Source organism: Gorilla gorilla, chromosome 15 (genome assembly GCF_029281585.2).
Source record: "Gorilla gorilla gorilla isolate KB3781 chromosome 15, NHGRI_mGorGor1-v2.1_pri, whole genome shotgun sequence".
In the NCBI taxonomy this organism is placed as follows: Eukaryota; Metazoa; Chordata; class Mammalia; order Primates; family Hominidae; genus Gorilla; species Gorilla gorilla.
In genome coordinates, this window is record NC_073239.2 from 83,894,730 (window position 1) to 83,922,229 (window position 27,500).

The 27,500-nt window shown below is 34.1% G+C and overlaps 1 protein-coding gene across 15 annotated transcripts in view; it reads left to right on the plus strand.

Annotated features, from left to right (window-relative positions):
* The window catches only part of GPHN (gephyrin), a 674,811-nt gene that overhangs the window by 499,309 nt on the left and 148,002 nt on the right, over positions 1-27,500 (plus strand). For 13 of the 15 annotated variants that reach the window (XM_055362127.2, XM_055362134.2, XM_055362131.2 and 10 more), the window contains one exon: positions 10,195-10,237. In XM_055362127.2, coding sequence (XP_055218102.1) covers positions 10,195-10,237 — 43 coding nt within the window. Of the gene's footprint in view, positions 1-8,330; positions 8,394-10,194; positions 10,238-27,500 lie in introns of all 15 variants that reach the window. The other 2 variants (XM_055362132.2, XM_055362136.2) reach the window with 1 other exon arrangement.

Consider the following 27,500-nt stretch of genomic DNA (forward strand, 5'->3'; position numbering starts at 1 on the left):
TTGCTCATCCTGAAAATGAGTTATATATTATATTATTAAACTATACTTGTTAACTATTACTTGGTTAGATCATGAGAGGCTTGATTAACAACATAATGTACGCCATACATAGCTGTAATACTAGGCATCAGAATGCCTAGTTCTTATATATTTCTCGAAGAAACTTTTCTACACACTTTCTAAGCTCTTGCTACTTTACTAATGCAGTATAGACATATATTTGTACATCTTTCATGTGCCTTATGAATGCTAGTTAAGCATTTAGAAAAATAAAGTCACAACTTTTTCAATCAATACTAAAATATGATTTAGAAAGGAAAACAATACAGCCACACTGAAATGAGTAAAGCATTAGGGTTTTTTTAATGATCAAATAGGTGATAAGACATGACATTTAAGAATGAAAACTAAGAATATTAAATCTAATTAAAAACTCAGTATTTCAAACTTCATGCTTAATGAAAACAAATGTGACTTTCTTCCAGAAGTGTCACAAAATGCATAATAATTACAAATACTCAATAATTCAAGTTTTTATATTATTGACTGTATCTATTCCTTGGCCTCTATTTTTTAGAATTAATCAATATTTTCTGAAAACTTCCTGTTCACATACTCACCTAAATTAATCTTACTTGATCTTACTTTTGAGAACTGTGAAAACCACACACACGCAAAACAAAAAAAATCAACATTTCTTAATACAGGCCTAGAATATCATCCAAACAAAAGGATAATATTAGGAACAACAATATAGTAATAGCTAACAATATATATTGTTAACTCTGAGCTACTCTCTAAGCAAGCACTTTACATGTATCTCTAAGCAAGCACTTTACATATATTCTTATTTTCTTTACAAATATCTCATGAGATAGATGTTATTATTATCTTCACTTATACGTGAAGTTATGACTTATACAGTGTTATACAGCTAATAATGGTAGAGCCAAAATTCAAATCTAGACAGTTTGTTTCCAGAATACTACTCCCCAAAGTTCTTTTGTTATACCATTCTCCGTCACCCCTACATTCAAATCCCTGTTCTCAGTGGTTCTCATCGCTAAGAGAAACAGTCAAGAGCAAAGAAGCAATGAAAATTCAAGTTGTGATTAGGAATGCAATGATTGTCATTGTTAGGTTAGAAAGGTGGAGTGATTGATAGTGTACAGATAATTAAGTTTGGAAGTCAAGAGAACCAAATTCTATTACTACTTTACTGTATGACCTAAAACCAGTAATAATTCCTACCTTCTAACCTTTAGAATGAAGAGTAATTACTCTGTAAAATAATCAGTTATTCATCTTAAGATTGGGAAATAATGAATAATCTGAAATTCCTCTTAGCCAAAAATACTTCATTTAGCTTTATAATACATTATATAATTTGGGTAGTAATTTTTCTTCATATTTATGATCAACATTAAAATTTTCAGAACAAGCACCAAACCAAAACGATTGTTGGTACCAAGAGGAGACCAGCCTGGGATTTGCAAAGTTTCCAGAGGTCACTGAACATGGTTCAACTTGGAATTAAAGCTTTATATAGGAAATACATTAAGAACATTTAACATTGATGCTTAAATTCATATTTCCTTGAGTCATGGTGATAACCAGTTCTAAAGAATAGAAAGTGTGTTCTACATATTATAGTATTTTCTTTAAGAACAAGTAAGGAACTCACCAAGTTACCTATAAAGAAGCATAAACAAGCTTTGATTTTCAGTGGTAATTATAATTAACTTCACCAGCTATATAACCTGACACACTTCCAACTTCTTTAAGAATGGGTCAATACTGAAAAGGAAGTATTTTTCACATTAACCTAGAACTTAGGAAAGCTCGGTGGAATTTAACAATGAAAATTTATATAACAGTGGGAAAACATTTAAGAATGGTCACCTGGAAAAGATTTATAAAATTGTTTTGCTTATAAATATTGTCTATTTGCCGGCATTCTCTTATGTTGTACATAGATTAAAAAAAAATAGCAGCCCAGGCGCTGTGGCTCACACCTGTAATCCCAGCACTTTGGGAGGCCAAGGCAGGCAGATCATGAGGTCAGGAGTTCGAGACCAGCCTGGGTAACACGGTGATACCCCATCTCTACTAAAAATACAAAAATTAGCTAGGTGTGGTGGCGCACACCTGTAGTCCCAGCTACTCGGGAGGCTGAGGCAGGAGAGTTGCTTGAACCTGAGAAGTGGAGGTTGCAGTGAGCCAAGATCATGCCACTCCACTCGAGCCTGGTGACAGAGCAAGACTCCATTTCGGGGAAAAAAAATACAAATAAAAGATAACATTGCTACTCTCTATCAGTGAGCAATAAATGACTGAAAATTCAAAGAATAAATGGTTATGGATACATACACACGTGTGTCTGTTTTTATGTGTGTATGTGTGTGTGTATGGAACTTCACCTTTGATTAGAGGTTTTTAAATGTGATTACTGTTAAATGATTAGTCCATCTGAACCAATGGGAAAAGCGCAACTGAAGCAGAATTTTTTTTAACCCTGAGGATTTAATAACTTTTTTAAGCAACAGTGTTCCTTTTTTGTTTCTTGTTTGGGTCTATTAAATGGGCACTTGTTTAATTCAGTGACCAATTTTATATAATTTTCTTAAAAAAAAGGACACCTTTTATATCTGATTTGATAAAAGACAGCAAATAGAGGTGGGAAAGGTTTCATATAGCTATAATATTCTGCAGATAAAAGGAGGCTTGGAAATTATCTGGCTCAGAGACTTTTAACCTTTTTTCTGCCATGGACCCATGTGGTACTTGGTCAAAGCCTACAGATATTTTTTTCATAAAAATATTTTTAAGTGTATAAAATAAAATATATAACATTAGAAAACCAATTCAAATCATGATCAAAATAACTTTTAAAACAAACTGCAATATAATAATAAATGCCTATTTTTAAATGCATTAAATAACAAACTAGGAGCAGATCTAATAACTACTATAATTTGAAATCATTATAAACATAAAAAGATATTTATAACCATTGAAGTAAGAGGTTCTGTTAATATTACTGTGATTTGTTGCCTGAGCTCATAATGAAAGAAGATAATAAATATTAACTAGATTTTTAAATATAAAGATTGTAATTTCATTTCTCTGTCCCAGTGAATGGACCTGTCTTTTACCCACAAGATTCTCTCAAGGGACCCATTGACCTGAGTTAAAACCCCTAGAAACGTCCATATTTTGCAAATAAGAAAACCAAGACCCATAGAGAGGAGATAACTTTACTAAAATCATACAACACAGAATTAGATTAATCCTAGCAGAGCTAATCTCAGACCTTTACTCAGACTTTTTCTGTAGCTTTAGTCTAGAAGTTGGCAATTCATCTATTATTTGTCACTGATTCCTAGCATGATTTGTAGCAAATTCTTTATTCTTATTGTGCCTCAGGTTCTACCTATATAAAATATATGTGACTTAAAATATTCATAAAGATAATAATAACAACTTCAATTTCTATTTTATTTTTACTTACAATAGTTTTCACTTTCACATACATTACCCTACTTAATTTTCCCCATATTATGGATGAGGAAATTAAAGCTCTAAGTGTTAAATGTCACATCCAAGGTTACACAGCTAGGAAGAGGAAAATCCAGTATTGGAAATCATACCATGGGACTCCAAAGGACATCCTCTTTATCATGCTGCTTTTCATGTCATAAAAAGCCAAAACTCTTTGAGTTCTTCAGTTGAATATGTGCTGTGATATCATAAATCTAATTAAACACATAACAGCTATTATTAAACTCAAATAAGCCAAATACTTGCATCCTAATTTATTCCAAAAAGTGATGCATGAATGGAACCATGGGAAAAAACTTTTCTAGAACAATTATCCATTTGTGTTTAAGAAGTAAGAAGAGAAAGCAATAGAATGTAAGAGTCTAAGATTGTAGAGTTATTGGCTTAATGTTATTTAAATCAAACTTTTGCTTCTGTTTCTGGGTAGGCTAAAGAGGCAAGTAATCTGAGTAAACGGGTCCCTTTTTCTCCTTCCTCTTAATCTTATGAGTAGATGGTACTCAAAGAAGTTCATTCTTTCAGAGACTGATTACTCTTAAATAAGTTTAATAAGGTAGAAAAACTAAAGTCAAAATAAGCCATGATGCATCAAAAATTTCTATCATCTCTGTCATTACAATGACCAGACCATGTAAGATATAAAACATCCTGCTCTCTTAGAAAATAAGGAATCTTCTTAACCTAACCTGAAACTCTTGGTATAGAAAACTTTTATTGGACTCCAAATGTCACTATTTGATTAATCTTAAGTAATATTAATTTCTAAATTCTTGAGATCATTCTGTAGGATACCCAGATATCTCTTAGCTATAATCTACATACTTCTCATATTATCTGTCAATACTATCAGACCCAAATAAGTAAAACTTCTTTGTAAGCTGATAAAACAGGTACAGGAATGGCTATGATCATACTTATACTATTAAAAATAAATTTTAGTCTGCTGAGATTGAAAAGAAAAATAATTACTACAAAATAAACATTCAGATTTAGCAAATGTTTCCTCTGTACAAAGCAGTGTATTTAATGTAGTGGGAAATAAAAAGAGGATAAAGTCATGATCCTTTTCCTCTAAGAACCTACAGTCTACTTGGGGACTCATATCAGTAATTGGAATATGAGTAACTATTAACTCATATTCTATATTATAAACTTCTGTAAGTCCTATATTAGAATTTCAAATAAGATGCCGTAAGAATCTAGGCAAATCTAAACCTAGGTTGTAGTGTTGGTTGCACAGCCATATAACTTTATTAAAAGTCGTCAAACTTTTAATATTTTATACTTAAAATGAATGAGTTTTATGGTAGATAAATTATATCTCAACACTGCTAAAAGAGTTTAGAGAAAGAAGAAATTATTTCTGATTGAGGAACTTGGGAATTTTTTTTTAATGGCTGGTGTAATCTAAGCTGGACCTTAAAGGACAAGTAGTATTTGCATCAGAAAATAAGCAACAGTGTATTCCAGAGAAAGGCAACAGCTTGTCTAAGGTCTAAAAGCTCAAGAATACAAGGCAGTTTCTAGAGGAGCTGGTTGAGACTTTGCTCCATGCCTTAGATTATATGGCTTGCATGCCTACCGTGCATATGGCCATATGGCTATGACATTTCCAAAATGTTATGGCCTATCCCTACTGAGAAACATATAACTGTAGATAGAATTTTCCACCTCTCTTTGGGTTAGAAACAAGAGCTTGCCTACATTATAATGAGGAGGGTGTGTAATCACAGAGTTATTTTACAGCTGTCAGTGGCACCACTGATCATAACAACTACTGACATTTATTTTCATTTTTATAGCTTAAAATCACTGATGAATGCATTATCTCCTTTGAGCCACAATCTTTATTTTTTTCTGTGAGGAAACTGAGATTATGGGAGGGCCCAGAGCGTAAAATACCAAAGCCACATTAAAGGGAAAGTCAAGATACTCTGGCCTGCTAAGAGTAAAAACAGGAAGAGAAAATGAGTACATGATCATTGAACAGTTTAGACATTGCTAACTAAATTGGGATGTACACATGAATCAAAGTTCATCTCACACAAAAAGAATCAAATGGATAAAGTTAACTACTGTCACCAATAATATGAAAGCAAAGCTGAATTTTTTTCTGAAGAGCTGAAATAAGCCTATTATTGACAGGAATAGCCCATTTTAAATACCTTGTATTGATAACAGAGAAGAGTACTTAGGAAACAGTTTCTAAATAGCTTTTTTGTTGTTTGCTTTTTTAACAACGTAAAAAGATTAAAATTTAAATTGTGTCTTTCCAAAACAGAGGACTTCTCAGATTATATAAGTAAGCAGCTAAACAGAAACTTAATTTCTAATTTAAAATGTGATTAGTGGCCAGTAAAGTCATGTTTAAAATGGAAAGATAGTTTTCCTAATGTCCTTCAAAGAAGATGACTTATTTTGTTCTTGACTTTGACCCCATCTGACCAAGTGCTCAGAATTTTTCAATATGAGCCGTACTGTATACCATTTACAAGAAGAGGAATACAAATTAGCCTGGTGAGCAGCAAAATAGGCAATTTTTTGAAACCGGATTTGTGTTAACCTGCAATCAAATGTAATTTCCATTTTAATACTTACACATTCTTATATTGTTACGAACCTATTCTTAACACGGGTTTTATTTTCTTTGTTTCTCTCCTCCCTCACTTCTGTGAAATACAGAAGGGAAAGGATGTTATTCACACATTTGTACCCCCACTAACTGGTGTTACAGTACATCTGGCTTCCACTGGAGAGCCCCTGACATCGCAGGGAACGGTGATCAAAATTCCACACACTAGCTTCAAGCTGGGGGCTCGTAGCTACTGCAGCATTGAAAGGGAATCTTTTCCTGGCTTCTTTAAAATAAGCATGGTGATGGGATGGTTTAAGGGAAGAACACCTCTCAAATCACATGACCACTGCTATGCTTTCGTGTGTCCTGCTTTCTTCATAACAGCTTGGCACTACATTCTTTCCCTGTATCTTAATGGGCTTGTGTGTGTACAAGTGGGGTGGAGGGTGGGGAGGTAAATGGATGGTTATACATTATGCATGCATCTTTCACTGTTAAAGCAATGTGCCTTCCCTTATATGTCACAAATTATGGTCACAGATTAAATCTTCTGTGTCTTGAGATATTGGGCCATCTCTCTCTTTTTGGTGTGAGATTCATGTGTTTGGGTGTGTTTTGATGTTTACACCCTCAATTGTTCTTCATGTTGCATTTAACATAAGTTGAAATGTTCTCCCATAAGAGTTAGCTTTTCATGTTGGGCTGAAAAAGTCTTCATTTCTGTGTAGCAATTCATGTTATTATAACCTATGGCTTTCAATTGTACCTCCCATAATGAAGAGCTGACTTTAAACACTGTGCTATTCTTGTTATGACCTAAGCATAAGGTAAGTGATTTCTCTAACTGTATCTAAAGATTGTTGTTGTTTGTTAAAATTTCTTCAGCTTTTTTTAAGGCATTTTCACTTTTGTTCCTTACATTTATTATGTGCTCTCCCTTCTGTTTTTCTGTTTCACATCTTAAGATTTCCTAATGGACGATGTGATCTTCAGCAAAAATTATATTACACATGTAAACACATGTTGAAATGAATTATTTGATGTCTCAAAACAATCTTGATTAGTAAATGAATACCTTATGTTTTCATTAAGTCCTTCATGTTTTTTATTTTCTCCATTGACTTTAATATAATATGCTGTTCCTACATGTTATTTTAGTTTTGATTCCAGTTGAAAGGGGAATTATTTGTCAATACTGTAAAGTCAGATGTTAACTGAAGTAAAATAACATGATCCAATAGAATAAAATAGAAGGTAATCAGATGCCATACCTTTTATTTGTAATCCCTGACAAATTTAATGTTAGGCCAAAATCTGTTTTATTTTGCTTTCCAGACTTTCCTTTTTTTCCCATTGAGTAAAGCCAGGGTAACATAAAGAAAAAAATGAGAAGCCATAAAACTTGAGACAGATCTGTGTTACCTTCTTTATAGTCCATAAGAACAGTAGTTGTTTCTCAAGTGTATCATTTCAAGTGTATGCCATTACATTGTGAGTTAAGTAAAATTTTCATTTTGAAATTGTATAAAATTAAGTACATATTATAAAGAGGACTAGTTTCATGGTGCAAGAGAAAAAGTTATTTGCTACATGCATAAATAATAAACAACATTTTTAAATTTTTGTTTTCTTCAGTGGTGTATAGGTTGATTGATTGATTGATTTATACACACACACTTACTCAAGATCACTAAAGGAATTCTTATAATCATTGATATTAAAGTGATTCTCCCCAAATCTGGTTCAAATAGCCAATGTAATATAAATGGGAAAGCATTGATTATACTGCTGTTGGCAATTTATGAACCTTGATAAATGCTCAGATTCGGGGAATTGAATTGTTTTCATCATCCAAATTTCTCCACCAAAGCTGTTTGAAATATATAGTTCTAAACTGAGGTGCCACAAAGCAACACTTGGGTTTCTTTATTCAATTCATGTTATGAATGATTTTGGTTGTTAATTTTTTAAGTTACCTAGGGAACGGGAGAGGGTATTTTGTTGTTGTTTTGGTTTGGTTTGGGTTTTTTTGGTAAAGCCAACTAGTTCTTCACCACCATTTCCATTATATACATTAGAAAATGTATATAAGAGGCATTATATAAATCTGTTGGAACATTTTATGAGACAATTTGAACTACTCATCTGAACTGCTCTGTTCATTGTAAATCTCTTGTTTCTATCCATACACTAGCTCCACTCTAGATTGGAAGGGCTTAAAGATGAACTCTGGAGGAATAGAGGCTACGACTTAAGAGTAACTATTACTGATCAAAGGAGCCACTTTCCATTCGCAAACATTGCTTTGCGCTATGGGTTTGGGCTCCTTCTGTTTCTACATCTTGTTGAAGACTTTCTTGACTTCCATTTGACTTCTTTGAACTCTGTTTTTGTCTTTTAACATTTCCCCCTTTCTTTTCCTTCTCTCTCCCAGATTTTTCTCTCACTCTTCTAGCTTTCTCTTGTGTTCTTTGAATCACTTTTTGAAATGTAGTTTCTCTCTTTATTAAGCTTGTCTATTGTCTGTTAGTGTGTGTTTCTTTTCTTTAAGGCTGTAGTGGTATAGTTACACTTATGTTCATTCCATAGTGTAGCAACTTGCTTATTTATTTTGCAGCAAGTTCATTAGTCATTCTTACCCTCTTGGTATGAATTTTTAATGAGAAATAGCAGAACATTCTGCATTTACATATTGTCCCTTTCTGTAATTCCATACTTTATTTTCCATTGTCTAGATTTACACCCTCAAACCTCTCTCTCTTACTTTTCTTTTCCTCATTCTTGTGTCTTCTTCCCTGTATTATTTTCTTTAAGCAGTCATTGATTTATTTCCCATTTGGTCCAGAATTGTACTTAAATAAGACTTCTGAGTAAAAGAATATAAGAATATTATCTTCAGACTAGCTTTTTCCTTTTAGTATGTTTAAAACTAGTTGAACAGTCTGGGCCAAAAGAGAATAACTAACATTTGGAATTATTTTTCCTTTTTTTTTTGGTGTGTGTGTGTGTGTGTGTGTGTGTGTGTGTGTATTTTTTTTCTTGTATGTATGTTTGTGACTTTTTTATTGCCGTTTTTTTAAACATTAACAATTGTTTTTTTCAGGGAAGGACAACCATAACCCACCCTAAGTTGCAACATTCCTTTCATAAGTTGTTTCATTACAATAGTAGATTGTGTTGAACTATAGAAATTAATTTGTTGTGTATATATCCATTTGTGGCAAGCTGCTGTGGAATGGGAAGCAGAGGTCTGGAGCTTAAATACAGTTTCTTTTGAAATTAACAACATGTTAATGACATGTACCATGCTCCTCGAATGTAACAGTTTTATCACATTTAAAAGAATGTTTCACATTGACTTAAACATTTGAGTCAAAGCATAAGGGTTTCTGATTGATAAATTGTATATATACCTAAGAACTGGTAAATAAATTTGTTCAATTTCATTGATTTTCAACAGAAGCATATTTCATAATCAATATTATAACTATGATAAATTATGATAATCAGCAACACATTATCAGAATCAAATGTAAATGTTATATAAGGATCAATAAGTAACAGGTTACCAGAATCAAATGTAAATGTTATATAAGGATTTCTCTATTTTCCTCCCATTAATTTATATACATACTAAAAAATTACTATAATGGAATACTTAGTTACAACTTTATTACTTGAATTTTATTATTATTCTAGTCAAGAGATATACTAAATGCCTTACTATTAAGGGCCAATATTTACAACAAAATATACAGTAACAAATTTCCATATACCGATTTTAAATACAAATGAATAAAAAATCACCTTTGGTTTATCTCTGTGTAATTTACAATATTATACCCCAAATTTTTTTCTGGAAGTCAGTTCTTTCTTTAAGGAAAAGATAAAGAAAAAAGATGAAACAAGTATAACATTTTTACTAACATGTTATGACATCTAAAATACTAATATATAAAGCCTTTGCTCCTAGACCTCAGGAGCTTGCCCATTAAATATGCATATCTGCCTATTCATGCTATAAGCCCTAAATTACTGAGTTTATGCTCTTTCTACAGGTCCAGTCCAGGTGCAGCAGCAAGGAGAACATTCTCAGAGCCAGTAAGTATTTTACCATTTCTGGTGGGCTGCTGAACTAGAGCTTATAAAGCTAAAAATGATATTTTGGTGAAAAAAAAAGAAGAAAGGCAATGGGGAATATTTATGTGACAAATATGAATATTAGGGCTTTTACCTTCTAAAAATATTACCAGTATCAATACATTAATAAATATTTCCCTTAATCTAATTGTTTTTGCAAGCTGACACCAGAACTTTGATACACTCCTAGGAGGGTAGGAATGAGCTCTTCTGTGACTCTGAACCTCTCTTTAATTGTTCCACTGCCAAAAGTTATTTGAAAACAAACTAACTGAAAATAATAATAATAATAATATTGAAAATTCCTGAACAGAGGCTAATTCTAAAAAAAGAATATGTGGCTCCCAAGAGGGTACATCATACTCATTTTGTGAATATGAATTCCTGACATATAATAACTTCACAGGCAGCATGTTTTAGAACATAGAACCTTAAACCAAGAGTAAAGAATGCTCAATTTATTTATTGGTTTGATCACTAATAGCATTAACTCAGGAGTCATTTAACTCTGTGTATCATTCATTTTTCTATCTTATAAAAAGGAACTATAATAGGTTTTCCTTATCTGTACCTTTGAAATGATGTCACATTGAAAATCGTGTCTTAAACGATTTGGGATCCTAAGAAAAAAGTGCTATATAAATGCTAATTGTTTTATTATTGTTCTCTGTAACTTAATAGCTTAATGACGTCATCCCATCTTCTTCCTGATCTTTATCAAGAGAAGTACAGGGGAATCATACTGAAATAGGCCTACTGATACTCATACCACTGGGAGTTTTAGCAAATTGAATGATTTCTATTTCTAGCAGGATGTCAGCATTATTTTTGTGTTATGCTCCTGGTTATGCTTTATTACAGTGAAAGGATACAGATTAACATCAGCAAAGGCAAAAAGATACATAGGGCAGAGTCCAGGAGAAACCAGGTGCAAGCTTCCAGTTGCCCTCTCCCAGTGGAGCCATATGGACATTGCTTATTTCTCCCAGCAACAATGTATGACAGCATGCATCAAGTATTGCCAACCAGGGAAGCTCACTGAGCCTTAATGTTCAGGGTTTTTATTGGGGTTGGGTCACATGGCCATGGAGTGCTCATGTGGCTGATCTTTATTTCACAATAAAAAAATAGAGACCTTCACAAAGGTAAAAATTCATGGGGTTTTTTTGTGTAAATTTTTCCATTTTTGTTTTGTAAATCTGTTATCTTAGCTCCAAACCCTTGGGCAAACACAATTATTGCTTGCCCAAGACCATTATATTGGCCAGGCGCAGTGGCTCACACCTCAAAAAAATAAATTCCTCTGAGCCCCTTTGAACCTCCAATTTAGGGTATGGGGAGTGTTTCCAACTGTTACAGTGAGATAAGTCTCGCATTAGATTGAACTTTGATTTGTTTTCTTTGAACTCCCTAGTTGCCAACTTTATTTTGTGTCGTAGGAGTAAGGAATCCTTTTTAGGACTCCTTTGATAATCTAACTAAATTTGAAAATGCATTTATCCTTGGTGAAAATCTGTCTTATTACCAATAACACTACTATTTGTCTCTGTCTGTCCTTGTCATTTTTTGTTATACCTCTGTAAGGGGTACGTTCATAAGGAAAAACATAGACATAGGCCTCAATAAGTATTTTGCAAGCTGGCCCTGAAAACCAAGTTTCAGGTTTCTTGTAAGACTGGTGTCCTTTAGATAAACTTTACCCTGGTCATTGATCAACCTATGAGAACCTTCCTTGTTCTCTTTCTGTTTTGTTAGTGAGAGTCTTGCTATGGAAGAATTATAATAGGCACCTTGAGGAATTTTTGATATGAACAAAATTGTTTATTTAAAAGGAGCCTGAGAATAAAAAGGAAACAAAATTGCAAACAACTAATGAGCTAGTTTTTTATTGGTTTGAGGAAATATCCCAAATAAATTGAGATTCCAAAAGTACTTCCATAAGAAATCCTTGGCCAAGGCAAAATAAAATGTAATAAACTTAAAATAATGCCTCTTTTATATCCCTCAAAACCAAATCTTGGCCCTAATTAAGAAGATACCTGGGTCTCACTGGCTATTGCAGGCAATGAGTTCCCAACTTTTCTGAAATTGCCATGCCATTATATGACTTAACCAAGTCCTTAGAAACTGAACCTCTTTCGTGGGCACCAAATGTGAACAAGCTCTCACAACCCCTTGCTTTGCTATATCCATCAATCCTAAATGATTACATCATGATCTTTATCCAATCTTAATGAAGCTCCTATATTGAAAGATCTACTTTGGACCAAACTTCAAAATCTCATAAATATCCTGACTTTCCTTTCTGTGACTCTGACTCTAAGACTAAGTCTTTGTTGAAGTGACATTTTTCCTTTCTAGAGTCAAACTCCCTATATTAAAATCTCAATTTCTCTACTTATTAGCTGTGTGAACTTGAACAAGTGCTCAGTATCTCTATGCCTCACTTTCCTGATCTGTAAAATGTGGTAATAACTTGTTCACAAAGGGCAGAAATTGTAAAGAATAAAATAAATAAATTTTAAAATGTGGTAATAAGATGGTCTGCCTTATAGATTGTTACAAGGATTAAATAGTATAGTGCTAGGTACATAATAATCACTCAGTAAATGTTAGCTGATATTATTGTTACTATTACTACTAATACTACCAATTACCATTATTTTCTTGATAATGATGATGATAATAAAATAGGTTACTTTTTATTGAACGTTACTGTATATTAAATACTTTTCTACATGGTCCATCCCACTTAATCCTCACACACAACAACAAATCCTGTGAGTAAAATTCTATTAATTTCTACACTAAATAGATAAGGAAATTAAAGATTCCAGAGTTAAATAAGTTGCTTGTGTATATGGTAAATGGTATATGAGTTGAAGCCAGTATTTCAGACCTTGATTTTATAGCCCACATTTTTAACCAACATGCTGTGCTACCTAATTAATTTCAATAAGGCCTTCAAAACCCGATTCAATATTATGCAAAATATCTAAGCAATAGGTAAGAATAGAAATTGATATCTGGTATATCCGTGGGTACTTATAAACAAATATCTGTTTATCAGTGCCAAAATTGTTTTATGACCACATGTGTTATCAAGGTGATATGACACTATTGTCTTCTGTCATCTTTCCACCTATAATTCATTTCCGTCAACCACTTTATTTTTAATAAAGCAAACTTTTGTTATTTTTATGAATAACTGGTTTTATGCAAGAAATCAAGTAAAATAAAAAAATTTTACAGATGAGAATTTATATTTCAGCACTGCAGGACAGCGTTTTAATTGCTTTCTTTCTCCCCTACCCCGAGACAAAGTCTTGCTCTGTCACCCAGGATGGAATGCAGTGGCACGATCTCTGCTCACTGCAACCTCCACCTCCCAGGTTCAAGTGATTCTCCTGCCTCAGCCTCCTGAGTAGCTGGGACTACAGGCTTGTGCCACCATGCCAAGCTAATTTTTGTATTTTTAGTAGAGACAGGGTTTCACTATGTTGCCCAGGCTGGTCTTGAACTCCTGACCTCGTGATCAGCTGCCTCAGCCTCCCAAAGTGCTAAGATTACAGGCATGAGCCACCGTGCTCAGCCTTAATTGTTTTCTTAATGTACTTTGTTCAGCCTGTGTTTTATAGGACAAGTGGTACATTTTCCTGGGATTAACTTTTCTAGATTTTTTAGTATATTTTAATGGAATTCAGAATTTTTATTGATATATAATATTTGTACATATTTATGGAGTACAGGTGATATCTTGATACATGCATAGAATTTGTAATGATCAAGTCAGGGTATTTGGGATATCCATCACCTCTTGAGCATTTATCATTTCTTCATGTTGGGAACATTTCAAATCCTATATTCTAGTTGTTTTGAAATATACAATACATTGATGTTAACTATAGTCACCCTACTGTACTATCAAATATTAGAACTTATTCATTCTATATAACTGTGTGTTTGTACCTTTTAGCCAACTTTTCTTTATCCCCCACACCATCCTTCCCAGCCTCTGATAATATCACTCTACTCACTGCCTCAATGAGGTCAACTTTTTTAACTCCCACAGATTAATGAGAACTTGCAATATCTGTCATTCTGTGCCTATCTTACCTTCACTTAACATGCCTTCCAGTTCCATCTGTGTTGCTGCAAATGACAGAATTTCTACTATTTTAAATAGTAGTCCATTGTGTGTATATACCACATTTTCTTTATCCGGTTATTTATTGATAGACACAGGTTAATTCTATATCTTGGCTATGGTGAACAGTGCTTCAGTAAACGTGGGGGTACAGGCATCTCTTTGATATGCTGATTTCCTTTCCTTTGGATATATACCAATATAGCAGAATTGCTGAGTTATATGGTAGTTCTATTTGTAGTTTTTTGAGGGAGTCCATAGTGTTTTTTATAATGTCTTACTAATTTACATTCCCACCAACAGTGTATAAGAGTTCCCTTTTCTCCACATCCTTACCAGTATGTGTTAGTTTTTGTTTTTTTATAGTAGCCATTCTAACTGGAGCCGGATTATATTTCATTATGGTTTTGATTTGCATTTCTCTGATGATTAGTGATTTTGGGCATTTTTTCATATACCTATTGGCCATAGGTATGTCCTCTTTTGAGAGATGTCTATTCAGCTAATTTGATTACTTTTTAATGGAATTATTTGGGTTTTTGCTGTTGAGTTGTTTGAATTCCTTGTATGTTGTGGATATTAGTCCCTTGTCTGATGAACAGTTTGCAAGTATTTTCTCCCATGTTGCAGGTTGACTCTACTCTGTTGATTGTTTCTTTTGCTGTGCAGAAGCTTTTCAGTTTGATATAGTCTCATTTGTCTGTTTTTCTTTTGTTGTCTATACTTTTGAAGTCTTAGCCAAAAAATATTTGCCTATACCAGTGTCCTAAAGTGTTTCTTCTGTGTTTTCGTCTAGCAGTTTTATAGTTTTCGTTCTTATGTTTAAGTATTTAATCCATTTTCAGGTGATTTTTGTATATAATAAAAGATAGGCATCTAATTTCATTTTTCTGCATATGGCTATCCAATTTTCCCAGCACCATTTACTGAGGAAGACACCTTTTCTCTGATGCATGTTCCTGATGCCTTTGTCAAAAGTTAGTTGGTTCCCTATTCTGTTTCATTGATCTATATGTCTGGCTTTATACAAATACCATGCTGTTTTGCATACTACAGCTTTGTAGCTGCTATTGTTACAATTACTACTAGTACTACTAGTACTACTAGTATTACTATGATTAGTATACTGGTGGTACTTCTGGTATTATCATTATTCTTTCTTTTTTTTTTGAGATGGAGTTTTGCTCTTGTTGCCCAGGCTGGTGTGCAATGGCACAATCTTGGCTCACTGCAACCTCTACTTCCCGGATTCAAGTGATTCTCCTGCCTCAGCCTCCCAAGTAGCTGAGATTACAGGCATGCGCCACCACACCCAGCTAATTTCATATTTTTAGTAGAGATGGGATTTCACCATGTTGGCCAGGCTGATCTTGAACTCCTGACCTCAGGTGATCCACCCGCCTCAGCCTCCCAAAGTGCTGGGATTACAGGCGTGAGCCACTGCGCCCAGCCTTATCATTATTCTTTAGCATAAAGGCACTGTCTTAAAAGATCTGCTCTTTTAGTGAAGAAACATTAACTAGTTGGAGTAACAAATTAAGCTTTAAAATACACTAGTCTTACGTAAATTTGTCAGATAATTTGGCTGCCACCTCTGAGAGCAGAGTTTTAAGAAAATGGATGCATTTAGGACTATGATTAGGGTATAAGAGGAAGGGAAAGCCTAAAGGAAGGCATGTCAAGCTTGGGTACCTTTGTAAATCACTCCCTCCTTAATGAAGTAATTATCTTTCTTGGCCCTTCTGTCTCCTAGTGTTCCTTTTAAACTATCTGTTTGCATTTTCTCCAGCTTCTTTGGTAGCTCTTTTTTTTTTTTTTTTTTGGCCCAGTCATTAATTATCAGTATTATTCAGACTTCTCTCATAGATCTTCCATTCACACTCTATATTATGCATGAACAAGACCATCTATTAGCAAGTCTTTCAAGTAAACCAAATCTATAACTGCAATCCATATCTTCTTCCTAAACCTCAGATTTTTTTTCCAATTGTCTGTTGTAGATCTTTTCTTAAATATTACACAAGTATCTCATACTCAACATGACTAAAACTAAATTTATCATCTTAATCTACTCTTCTTCCATATTTCAAGGAGTAACATCACTAGCCACTGATTTGTCCAAACCAGAAATCTTTAGTGTTTTTTATTCCTCATCCTACAAGCATTTTTATCATTCTAAAATACAAATCTAAACCTATCATACTCCTTTAATAACATTAACCCTTTAATGGCTCCTTATTATTCTTGTGTAAAGGCCGAACTCCTTAAAATTGCTCACCAATGGCTTCTGCTTATCTCTAGTTTTACCTGGAATTCAGTGCACCAGCCATATGAACATTTCAATTTGCAAATAGTTCCCTCTTTCCCAAAATGCTGATTTCTCATTTCTTCCAAAACCTGGATAACTCCTACTTATCCTACAGTTCTTTCAGGAAGCCTTCTATCACCTCCCAAATCTGAGCAAAGTGCCCCTCCCAAGTTCTTTTCTAGTATACTGTAGTTTCCCTACTTTATTGCAAGAGTATTTACAGTGTAGTGCTTTTCTGTCTTCTCCACTGTCCCCTCTACTCCACCCTAAGCATCTTGCAAGACCTCATCTATCTTGTTCCCTGATACCATTACCAGAATCTATCACCATGACTCTCTCTCAATAAGAGTTGATTGGATGACTGCATAAATAAATGAGAGGAAGACCTTGAGCAGACAGAGCAAGCAAAAGACAGCAGAATTGCTAAATAAGAAACCAGTATGGGAACAGAAAAGGGAAACAATGAACATTAGCAACAACTCTAATATATTTATTGAAAATACTGGGGGGTTTTTTTGTTTGTTTGTTTGTTTGTTTGTTTTAACTGCTCCTTCTCTTCAAATTATCTCATGTATCCACTTTGGCCCTTATCCCTTCATTCATTCTCACTACTGCCACCCAGGTTCTCGACTTATTACTACCTCTTGCCTGGAGTATAAGTCAGACTTTTCAGTCTTATACCCCTTAATTTGTCATAGATGGATAGGTCTTCTGGTTAATTTTCTTGCATCTTACTATTAAGAAACATGAATTTTTATCTTTTTTATTATTCCCAGGAAAGAGGATTTTAAAATAATCCTTGGAGAAGTATGTTAATTTCTTATGCCTCCTATTTTTAGAAAAAAATTTCTATTTATCTCTTGCTGCAACCTAATCCCTTATCATCTTGATTGGCATTCACTGGATCTGACAATAGCTGCTTACCATCACTTAGATTACCTTTCTTTATATAACTAAGGATAATTAGCAATTGACTTCCATAAATATTTATTGAGGTACTATTTATAAGCACTATTTTTCTCGACTTTTTAATCTAGTCTAAGTAAACCAACTTACTCAATTTTCCTTGCTATACCCTTATGTAGTTTATTTACTAGGTTCTCGAAATTTAAAAAGAAAAAAATATTTTAGAGATTGTATCTCACTATGTTGCCCAGACTGGATTTGAAATCCTGGGCTCAAGCAATCCTCCTGCCTCAATCTCCTGAGTAGCCGTCATGCCTGGCTTTCAAATATAATTTTTTTATTTGTGAAACCTATATTCCCAAAGTACTATTCGCTATTCAATTTAAATTTTGTCTTATTTCTCTTATTTTTCTCGGTTATCACCTTTTTATTTTATATGAAAAGTTGCATCGTTCATTACTTTGAGTCAGGCTTTTTACCTTCCTCGTTGTCAACATTGTAGCAGGTATTGCTAAGAAACATTAAGTTAATAGATAGGAAGCCCCAACCCTCATATCCTCATAGAGACACCAACTTAACAGCAATATATGGTCATAATAGCATGAAAACTCCAGAAAAAAGGTTGTTGCAATACCCCCAAGCTGGCACAAAGCCAAGAATAGCCACATTGAAATGGATAAGAACTGTTTTACTTTACCTGTGATAGTCCCTCCTCCAAGTCAGCATAGCTTAGCATGATAAAGAGAAAACACCCTACTCATGGTTTCTTTCTGTGGGGGAAGAGTGAAACATACATCCAGTGTTCTAGCTTTTCAGAGGACTGCCCAAATAACTGCTTTCTATCTCACTGCATTGACAGAACTACCACAGTTTGAATGCCTGAGGGCTGCTGAAAGCCAGGGAGAGTGGAGGCAGCTTGCTGTAGTACCACAGTGCCTACAGTGCCACACACAGGCACCAGCACCTCTCAGTGCAATCTGGAGAAAGTGCCCAATTCTTGACTTTTCACTCAGGAGGGAGAGAGAAGAGTGGAACATGCATTAGGTGTTCTGACTTTTTGGAGGGCTACCAAGAGAATGGTTTCTCTGTTGCCTCACTGGGGTGGTAACAGAGAGCTGGCGTACTTTGGATGTCTGCGGGCCACTGAGAATAAGGAACAGTGACGGCTTGCTACAGCAGCACCACAGAGCCTACAGTGCTGCAGACAGACACCATTGAGAGCAAGAGATTGCAAGCTCCTGACAGAGAAACCTGAAAACCTCTCTAATTGGGAAATTACATACACAGACCCAGAGAAGTCACATTCCCCCCCTTTCAAAAAGGTTTCAGAGGCCGCCTCAGAATTTCTAGCCAGGTTGATTGGTGAGAGTGTCCCCTATATAAGGCCAGTCTGTAAAGACTGGGAGACATGGCTGTTTCTCAAATGACTAAAACTCAGCAAAAAATCACAAAGCACACCAAGAAATCAGGATACATGCCCAATCAAAAGATCAAAGTAATTATCTAGAAACCAACCTCAAAGAAACAGAGATTTATGATTACCTGGCAAATAATTCAAAATAATTACCTTTAAAAAGGTCACTGATCTAAAAGAGAACACAAACGGACAACTAAACAAAATCAGGAAACCAATGAATGGACAAAATGAAGATTTCAACACAAAGTTAGAAACTATTAAAAAAGAACCAAAGAGAAATTCTGGAGCCAAAGGATACAATAACTGAATTGAAAAACTCACTAGAGGGGTTCAACAATTACTTGACCAATCAGAAGAGATCAACAGCAAAATTGGAAGACAGGTCATTTGAAATTATTGTTAGAGGACCAAAAATTATTGTTAGAGGAGCAAAAAGAAAAAAAAGGAACAGAAAAGTAAAGCAAAGAAAGCCAAAGAGGCCAGGAGTAGTGGTTCACACCTGTAATCCCAACACTTTGGGAGGCCAAGGCAGGCGGATCACTTGAGTCCAGGGATTCGAGACTAGCCTGGCCAACATGATGAAACCCCATCTCTACTAAAAATAAAAAAATTAGCCAGGCCTGGTGGTGCACACCTGTAATCCCAGCTACTCAGGAGGCTGAGGCAAAAGAATCGCTTGAACCCAGGAGGTGGAAGTTTCAGTGAGCCAAGATTACACCACTGCACTCCACCCTGGGCAACAGAGTGAGACCCTGACTCAAAAAAAAAAAAAAAAAGAATGCCAAAAAGATTTATAAAATGCCATTTTGTGGACCAGTGTATACATTATGAGAGTTCCAGGAGAAAAGGGACACCAAACTTATTTGAAGAAATAATGGTCAAAAACTTCCCAAATTTGATTAAAGAAATGTACATCCAGACACTTGAAGTTCAAAGGATATAACTAAGGTGAATCCAAAGAGGCCCACACTAAGACATGTTATAATGAAACTGTCAAAAATCAAGAACAAAGAGAAAATTTGAAAGGAGCAAGAGAAAAGTAACTCATCATGTACAATGAAGTTCCCATAAGAATGTCATTGGATAAACCTTACAGGTCAGAAGGGAACAGTATGTTATATTCAAAGTGCTGAAGGAACAAAATCTGCCAGTGAGGAATACTGCATCCAGCAAAACTGTCCTTTCAAAAATGAAAAAAGAAAGACTTTCCCAGGCAAACAAAACCTAAGGGAGTTCATCACAACTAGACCTGGCTTACAAGAAATGCTAAAGAGAGTCCTGCAAGTTGACATGAAAGGACTCTAGACAACAACATGAAAGTTTATGAAAAACACAAAGCTCACCGGTAAAGGAAAATATATATATATACAAATTCAGAATACTATATTACTATAATGGTGGCATGTAAATCACATGTAACACTGTGGGGATGGAAAATGTAAAAGAGTAGACTTTTATGTATGATTGATAGATTGTTCTGTTTCATGTAAGTCTCATGGTAATTACAAAGAAAATGCTTATAGAAGATACAGAAAAGAAAATGAGAAAGTAATCAAAGCATATCGATAGTGCAAAGGAAGACAGCAAGAGGGAAAAAGAGGGACTAAATAGCTACAAGATGGACAGAAAACAACATGTGCCAATAATAAGGCCTTTAAGTGTAACTGGATTAAACTCCCCAGTAAAAAGACAAAGTGAATGAATGGATTAAAGAAACAAGATGCAATTATATTCTGTCTACAAGAGACTCATGCTAGATGTAAAGACACATATAGGCTGAAAATGAAAGGACAGAAAAAGATATTACTTCATGCAAATTATAACCAAAAGAGAGCAGGGGTGGCCATAGTTATATCAGACAAAATATAGACTTTAGGTTAAAAGCTGTCACAAGAGACAAAGAAGAATATTATACTGAAAGAACAGAAATATATAACAATTATAAATTAAAATCCAGCTAACATTAGAGCACCCAAATATAAGAAGTAAATATTGACAGGCATGAAGGGAGAATAGAAAATAACACAATAATGATAGGAGATTTCAATATTCTACTTTGGGTAATGGATAGAACAACCAAAAAGATTAATAAGAAAACAGAGAACTTGAACACTGTTGACCAATTAGATCTAACAGAATATTCCACCCAACAATAGTAAAATACACATTCTTTCCTAGCATACATGGAATATTCTGTAGGATAGACCACATATTAGGCTAAAAAACAAGTCTTAACAAAGTTAAGAAGACTGAAACCTATGAGATCTTAGTGGACTGAAACTAGACATCAATAGCAGTAGGAAAACTGGAAGATACACAAATATGTGAAAATTAAATGAGACACTCTTGAACAACCAGTAGGTCAAAGAAAAAAAAATGAGAGAAATTAGAAATATCTTGAGGCAAAAACACAACACACCAAAACTTATGAATTGCAGCAAAAGCAATACTAAGAGAGAAGTTTATATTAGTGGCATGTACTTTAATGAGGGGGAAAGACCTCAAATCAGCAACCTAACTTTTTACCTCAAGGAATGAGAAATAGAATAAACTAAATCAAAAGTTAGCAGAAAGAAGGAAATAATAAAGATCAGAGCAGAAATAAACAAAATAGAGAATAAAAGTACTAGGAAAGAAAACAATGAAACTAAGAGTGGGATTCTCTAAAATACCAACAAAATTGACAAACTCTTAGCTAGACAGAAAAAGAGAGAAGACTCAAAATAACTAAAATCAGAAATAAAAGAGGAGACATTGCAACTGATGCTTCGGAAATAGAGATGATAAGAGACTGCTATATACAATTATATGCCAACAAATTGAATCACCTAGAAGAAGTAGATAAATTCCTAGAAACACAACCTTGGTGTTCAGTCACAGTCTTGGTGACTGAATTATGGAGAAATAGAAAATCTAAACATATCTGTAACCATTAAGGATATTGAATCAGTAATCCAAAACCTCCCAATAAAGAAAACCTCCCAATAAAGTAAAACCCATGACCAGATGGCTTCACTAGAGAATTCTACCAAGCATTTAAAGAAGAATTGGTACCAGTTCTTCTCAAAATCTTCCAAACACTTGAAGAAGAAGGAATACTTCCAAGATAAATTTATTAGGCAACATTACCCTGATACGAATAGAAAAAATACAACAATAAAAAAGATAACTGATAAAAAAAATTGATGCAAAAATCCTCAACAAAATACTAGGAAACCAAATTGGATTATACACTTCAGCCATGTGGGATTTATCCCTGGAATGCAAGGATCATTCAATGCATGAAAATCAATAAATGTAATATATCACATTAACAGAACATGGAATGAAAATCACATGATCATCTCAAAAGGTGCAGAAAATGCATTTTAGAAAATTCAGCAACCTTTCGTGATATAACAATCAGCAAACTAGAAACAGAAGGAAATTACCTCAGTGTAATAAAGGTCATTTATGAAAAGCTCATAACATACTAAATGGTGAAAAACTGGAAGGTTTTTTTTCTTAAGATCAAGAACAAAGCAAAGATGCTCATTTTTGCCACTTCTTTTCAGTATAATACTGGAAGTTCTAACCAAAGCAGCTAGGCAATAAAAAGAAAGAAAATGCATCCCAAATGGAAAGAAAGAAGTAAAATTATCTCTGTTTCCAGATGACATGATCTTATGTAGAAAACTCTGAAAATTCCACTTATATACATACATGCACACACACACACACACACACACACACACACACACACACAGAAACACTAACTGTTAAAGCTAATACGAGAAGCCAGTAAAATTGCAGGGTACAAAGTCAACAATAAAAAATCAATTTCATTTTTATACACTAACAGTGAATGATTAACAATCTGAAAAAGAAATTAAGAAAATCCCATTTACAATAGCATCAGAAAGAATAAAATACTTAGGAATAAACTTAATGAAGAAAATGAAAGACTTGTGCAGTGAAAACCACAAATCATTGCTGAATAAAGTTAAAGACACAGTAAATGGAAAGATACCTGGATTCATGGATGAAAAGACACAATATTGTTAAAATATCCATACTACCCAAAGGAATCTACAAATTCAAGGCAATCCCTATCAAAATACCACTGACATTTTTTATAGAAATAGAAAGTACCACCCTAAAATTCATATAGAATTTCAGAGGTCCTGGGACAACCAAAATAATCTTGAAAAAGAAGAACAAAGCTGGAAGTCTTACATCTCTTGATTTCAAAACATATTACAAAGTTACAGTAATCAAAAAAGTCTGGTACTGGCATAAAGACAGACATATAAACTAATGTAACAGAATATAGAGCCCAGAAATACATGTTCGTGTATATGGTCAAATGATCTTTGAAGATGGTGCCAAGACCATTCAATGGGGAAAGGGCAGTCTCTTCAATAAATGTTGTTGGGAAAACAGCTATTCTCTTTGCAAAAGAACAAAGACAGACCCTTATCTTATACCATGCACAAAAATTACCTCAAAATGGATTAAAGATCTAATAGTTAAGTCTAATAGGTAAGACCTGAAACTATGAAACTCACAGAAGGAAATATGCAGAAAAACTTTATGACATTGAAATGGGAAACGATCTCTTGGATATGATACCAAAAAGCACAGACAACTTATACAAATGTAGACAAATAAGACTACCTCAAATTTAAATATTTTCTGCATCAAAGGTAACAATCAGCAGAGTAAAATGGCAACAACAGAATGGAAAAAAATAATTGCAAATCATATATCTGATAAGGGGTTAATATCCAGAATATATAAAGAACCCCTATAACTCAGCAACAAAAAAATCAAATATCCCAATTTAAAAATGGGGAAAGGACTTGAATAGACATAACTCAAAGAAGATATACAAATGGCCAACACACATATGAAAAGCTGCTCAATGTCACTAATCATCAGGGAAATACAAATTTAAATCACAGTGAGATACCACCTAACACCATTAGGATGACTACTAAAAAAAAAAAAATAGAAAATAACAAGTATTGGTGATCATAGGGAGAAATTGGAACCCATGTGCCCTGTTGGTAGGTTTGTGAAATGTTGCAGCTGCTACAGAAAATAGTATGGCGTTTCTTCAAAAAATTAAAAATAGAACTTTCATATGATCTGTCAATCCCACTTCTGGGTATATATCTAAAAGAATTGAAAATAGCATCTCAAAAAAATACTTACACACCTGTGTTCATCACAGCATTATCTACAATAGCCAAGATATGAAAGTAATCTTAATGTTCATTAACAGATGAGGGGATAGGCAAAATATGGTCTATTTATACAATGAAATATTATTGAGCCTTCAAAAAATAAGGAAATCCTGTCATATGCTACAACATGGATGAACCTTCAGGACATAATGCTAAGTGAAATAAACTAATCACCAAAAAAAACTAATACTTCATGGTTCTACTTCTATGAGACATCTAAAGTAATTGAACTCATAGAAAGTAGAATGGTGGTTGCCAGGAGCTGGGAGGAGAGAGAAATAGGGAATTAGCCAATGGATGTAAAGCTTCATTCACACAAAATGAGAAAGTTCTAGCGATCAGTTGTACAACAATATGCATATATTGTTAATTCTGTTAAATTTTTTAACATAATATAAATACTTAAAAATTGTTTAAGAGGGTTACAAAATGTATATAGATTAAGCATCTGGAAAATGTATTTAAAAGTTAAGTTAATCATTGATCATAGAATTATCCTGGAATGGACATATATTGTCCTTCAGTGTCTCTTTTTTATGATGTGTATATGTTACCATTCTATGTGTAACAAGTGAATTACTGATTCTCATTATTAGATTCACCACCTACATACCAATGGCTTTCTATTTTAAGCCTGACTTCTCTTCCAAGCTCCAGATTCTCCTTGCTGTTGCGTACTGGAATCACCCTTTGATGTCCTGCTGGCATCTCACATTTCTTTCATCAGAAACCAGATTTAGGATCCTTTCCTCCAAATTATTCCTGTATTGTTCTTTTATACAATTACACTCCCACTTACTCTAATAACTAAATTTGAAATCTCCTCATGATATTACCATCTCCTTCTCAAAGCATAGTCAGTCAGTCATAGAACCCTCTGCTGCAGCTCTTCTAAATATCCTTTTTCCCATTCTTGTCGTAATAGTTCAGGCCTTCTGCATCATTCTCCTTTGGGATTGCAGTAGCATAATAATTGCTCTTCCTATCATCAGTCTCTTGCTCCCTGACAGTCTTCCATCAGTCAAGTATTACATTTTAAAGTACATACTACTTTTCTACTGAAAATCTTGAATAGTTCTCCATTTTCCATAGTACTAAGCCTCCAAAATTTGTCCTGAACTGAATTGACCAGCCTTATACCTTATATTTCATCCTTTTCACCTCCAACCTCCAGCTTCATTGGGCAATTTCGCATTCTCTAAAAGTACTTTGAGATCTTTGTAATTTTGTTCATATTTTCTCCAGTTTTATATGTTCTTCTCCCTTTTCTCATTGTTTAAAGATCCCCCCTGTAAAGCCTTATAGTTTGTCCCATCAGAATTAGCTGTTCCTTTTTCTTCGTTATCTTACATAGTGTTTTGCTTGTACTTTAAAACATAAGCATACACATAGTCTGTTATTTTTTCCTTAAAACACAGCCTGATTTGTGTGTTCCTTGAAAGACTATGTAAGATAGGAATCTCATCTTGTTTATTTCAACATACTCCCAGGCCAGGTGCAGTGGCTCGTGCCTGTAATCCCAGCACTTTGGGAGGCCAAGGCAGGAGGATCACTTGAGCCCAGGAGTTCAAGACCAGTCTGGGCAATATAGTGAGATCTCATCTCTATCAAAAATTAAAAAATTAGTTGGATGTGGTGGCACATGCTGTCGTCTCAGCTACTCAGGAGGCTGAGGTGGGAGGATTCCTTGAGCCCAGGAGGTGGAGGTTACAGTGAGCTGAGATCAAGCCACTGCATTCCAGCCTGGGCAACAGAGCAAGACCCTGTCTCAAAACAAAACAAAACCTCACTCACTGTGTTTAACAAAGTGCCCTATATTGACCAGAATAAAGTTTGAAGTTGTAAGTAGTGTTTGCTTATCTATACAACCCTTCTACTTTGTCAGTCTGTATAATCTAGACTGTACTGTGTGCATAACATCTTTGGACCTTGATGTTAAGGCCTTTTTTTCTTCCTCAAAGAGGTGATAATCTAGTTAAGAAAATTGACATGTATATAAATAAGTATAATTACTGTGAGATATGTGTTTAATATAATATGCAATTAGAAATCCTAAAAATTGAGTATTTTATAGTACCTCAGTGCAAAAATAGACATACATGCATTGTTTCAGAAAGGAGAGACTATTGATGAAAGTGATTTTTGAAATTTTGAAATAATTTCAAACTTCAGAAATGTTACAAGAATAGTATAGAGAATTCCTGTATATCTTTCATCCAGACTCCCCCAAATGTTAACATTTTGTCACATTTCCTTTATCATTTCTCTCTATAAATTAATATACATATTATCCCAAACTACTTGTGAGTAAATTGCAGACATGATGACTCTTTACCCCTAAATAATTTAATGTGTATTTCCTTCCAAAAAAATCTGGAGGGATGGCAAATAAAAAAGACTTTCTCTTACATAACCACAGTACAATTATGAAAATTAGGAAATGAACATTGCCACAATACTATTATGTAATCTTATTCAAATTACATTTTGTCAGTTTTTCTAATAGTGTTCTTTATAACAAAGGAGACAACATTCTTCTGATCTGGGATTCAATCCAGAATCATGCGTTACATTTAGTTATCCTGTCTCTGTAGACTCCTTTAATATGGAACAAGTCTTCAAGTTTGTCTTTGTCTTTCATTACCTTTATATTTTTGAAGCATATAGCTCAGTTATTTTGTACAATGTCCCTCAAATTTATATTTTTCTCAGGTTTCCTAATGGTTTAATTCTTGTTATACATTTGGTCAGGAATATCTCAAATGTGATGTTGTATCTTTCTCAGTGCATCTTATCAGGGGGCTCATGATGTCAGTTTATCCCATTACTAGTGATATTAACTTTGATCACTTGGCTAAAAGGGTGTCTGCCAGATTTCTCCACTGTAGTTAATGAGTACAGTTAATAAATATCTTGTAGGGATATACTTTGAGACCAGACAAATATGTTTTGTTTTTCTTGAGGCTTGTACCTTCTAGTCTTAGCATTAACTGATTATTTTTCCCTAAACCAATTATTACTAGATGGTTACCAAGTGGTGATTTTCTAATTCCAATATTTCTTCATGTAACAGTTGACCTTCTGTTATACGGAAGAATTTATTCTCAGGCCAGCATATTTTCAAAATGAGAAAGGCATCATAGCTCTACTTTGGGCCTTATTGGTATTTGCCCAAAATACAAACACTTTATTTTTTTATTTTTTTTATTATACTTTAA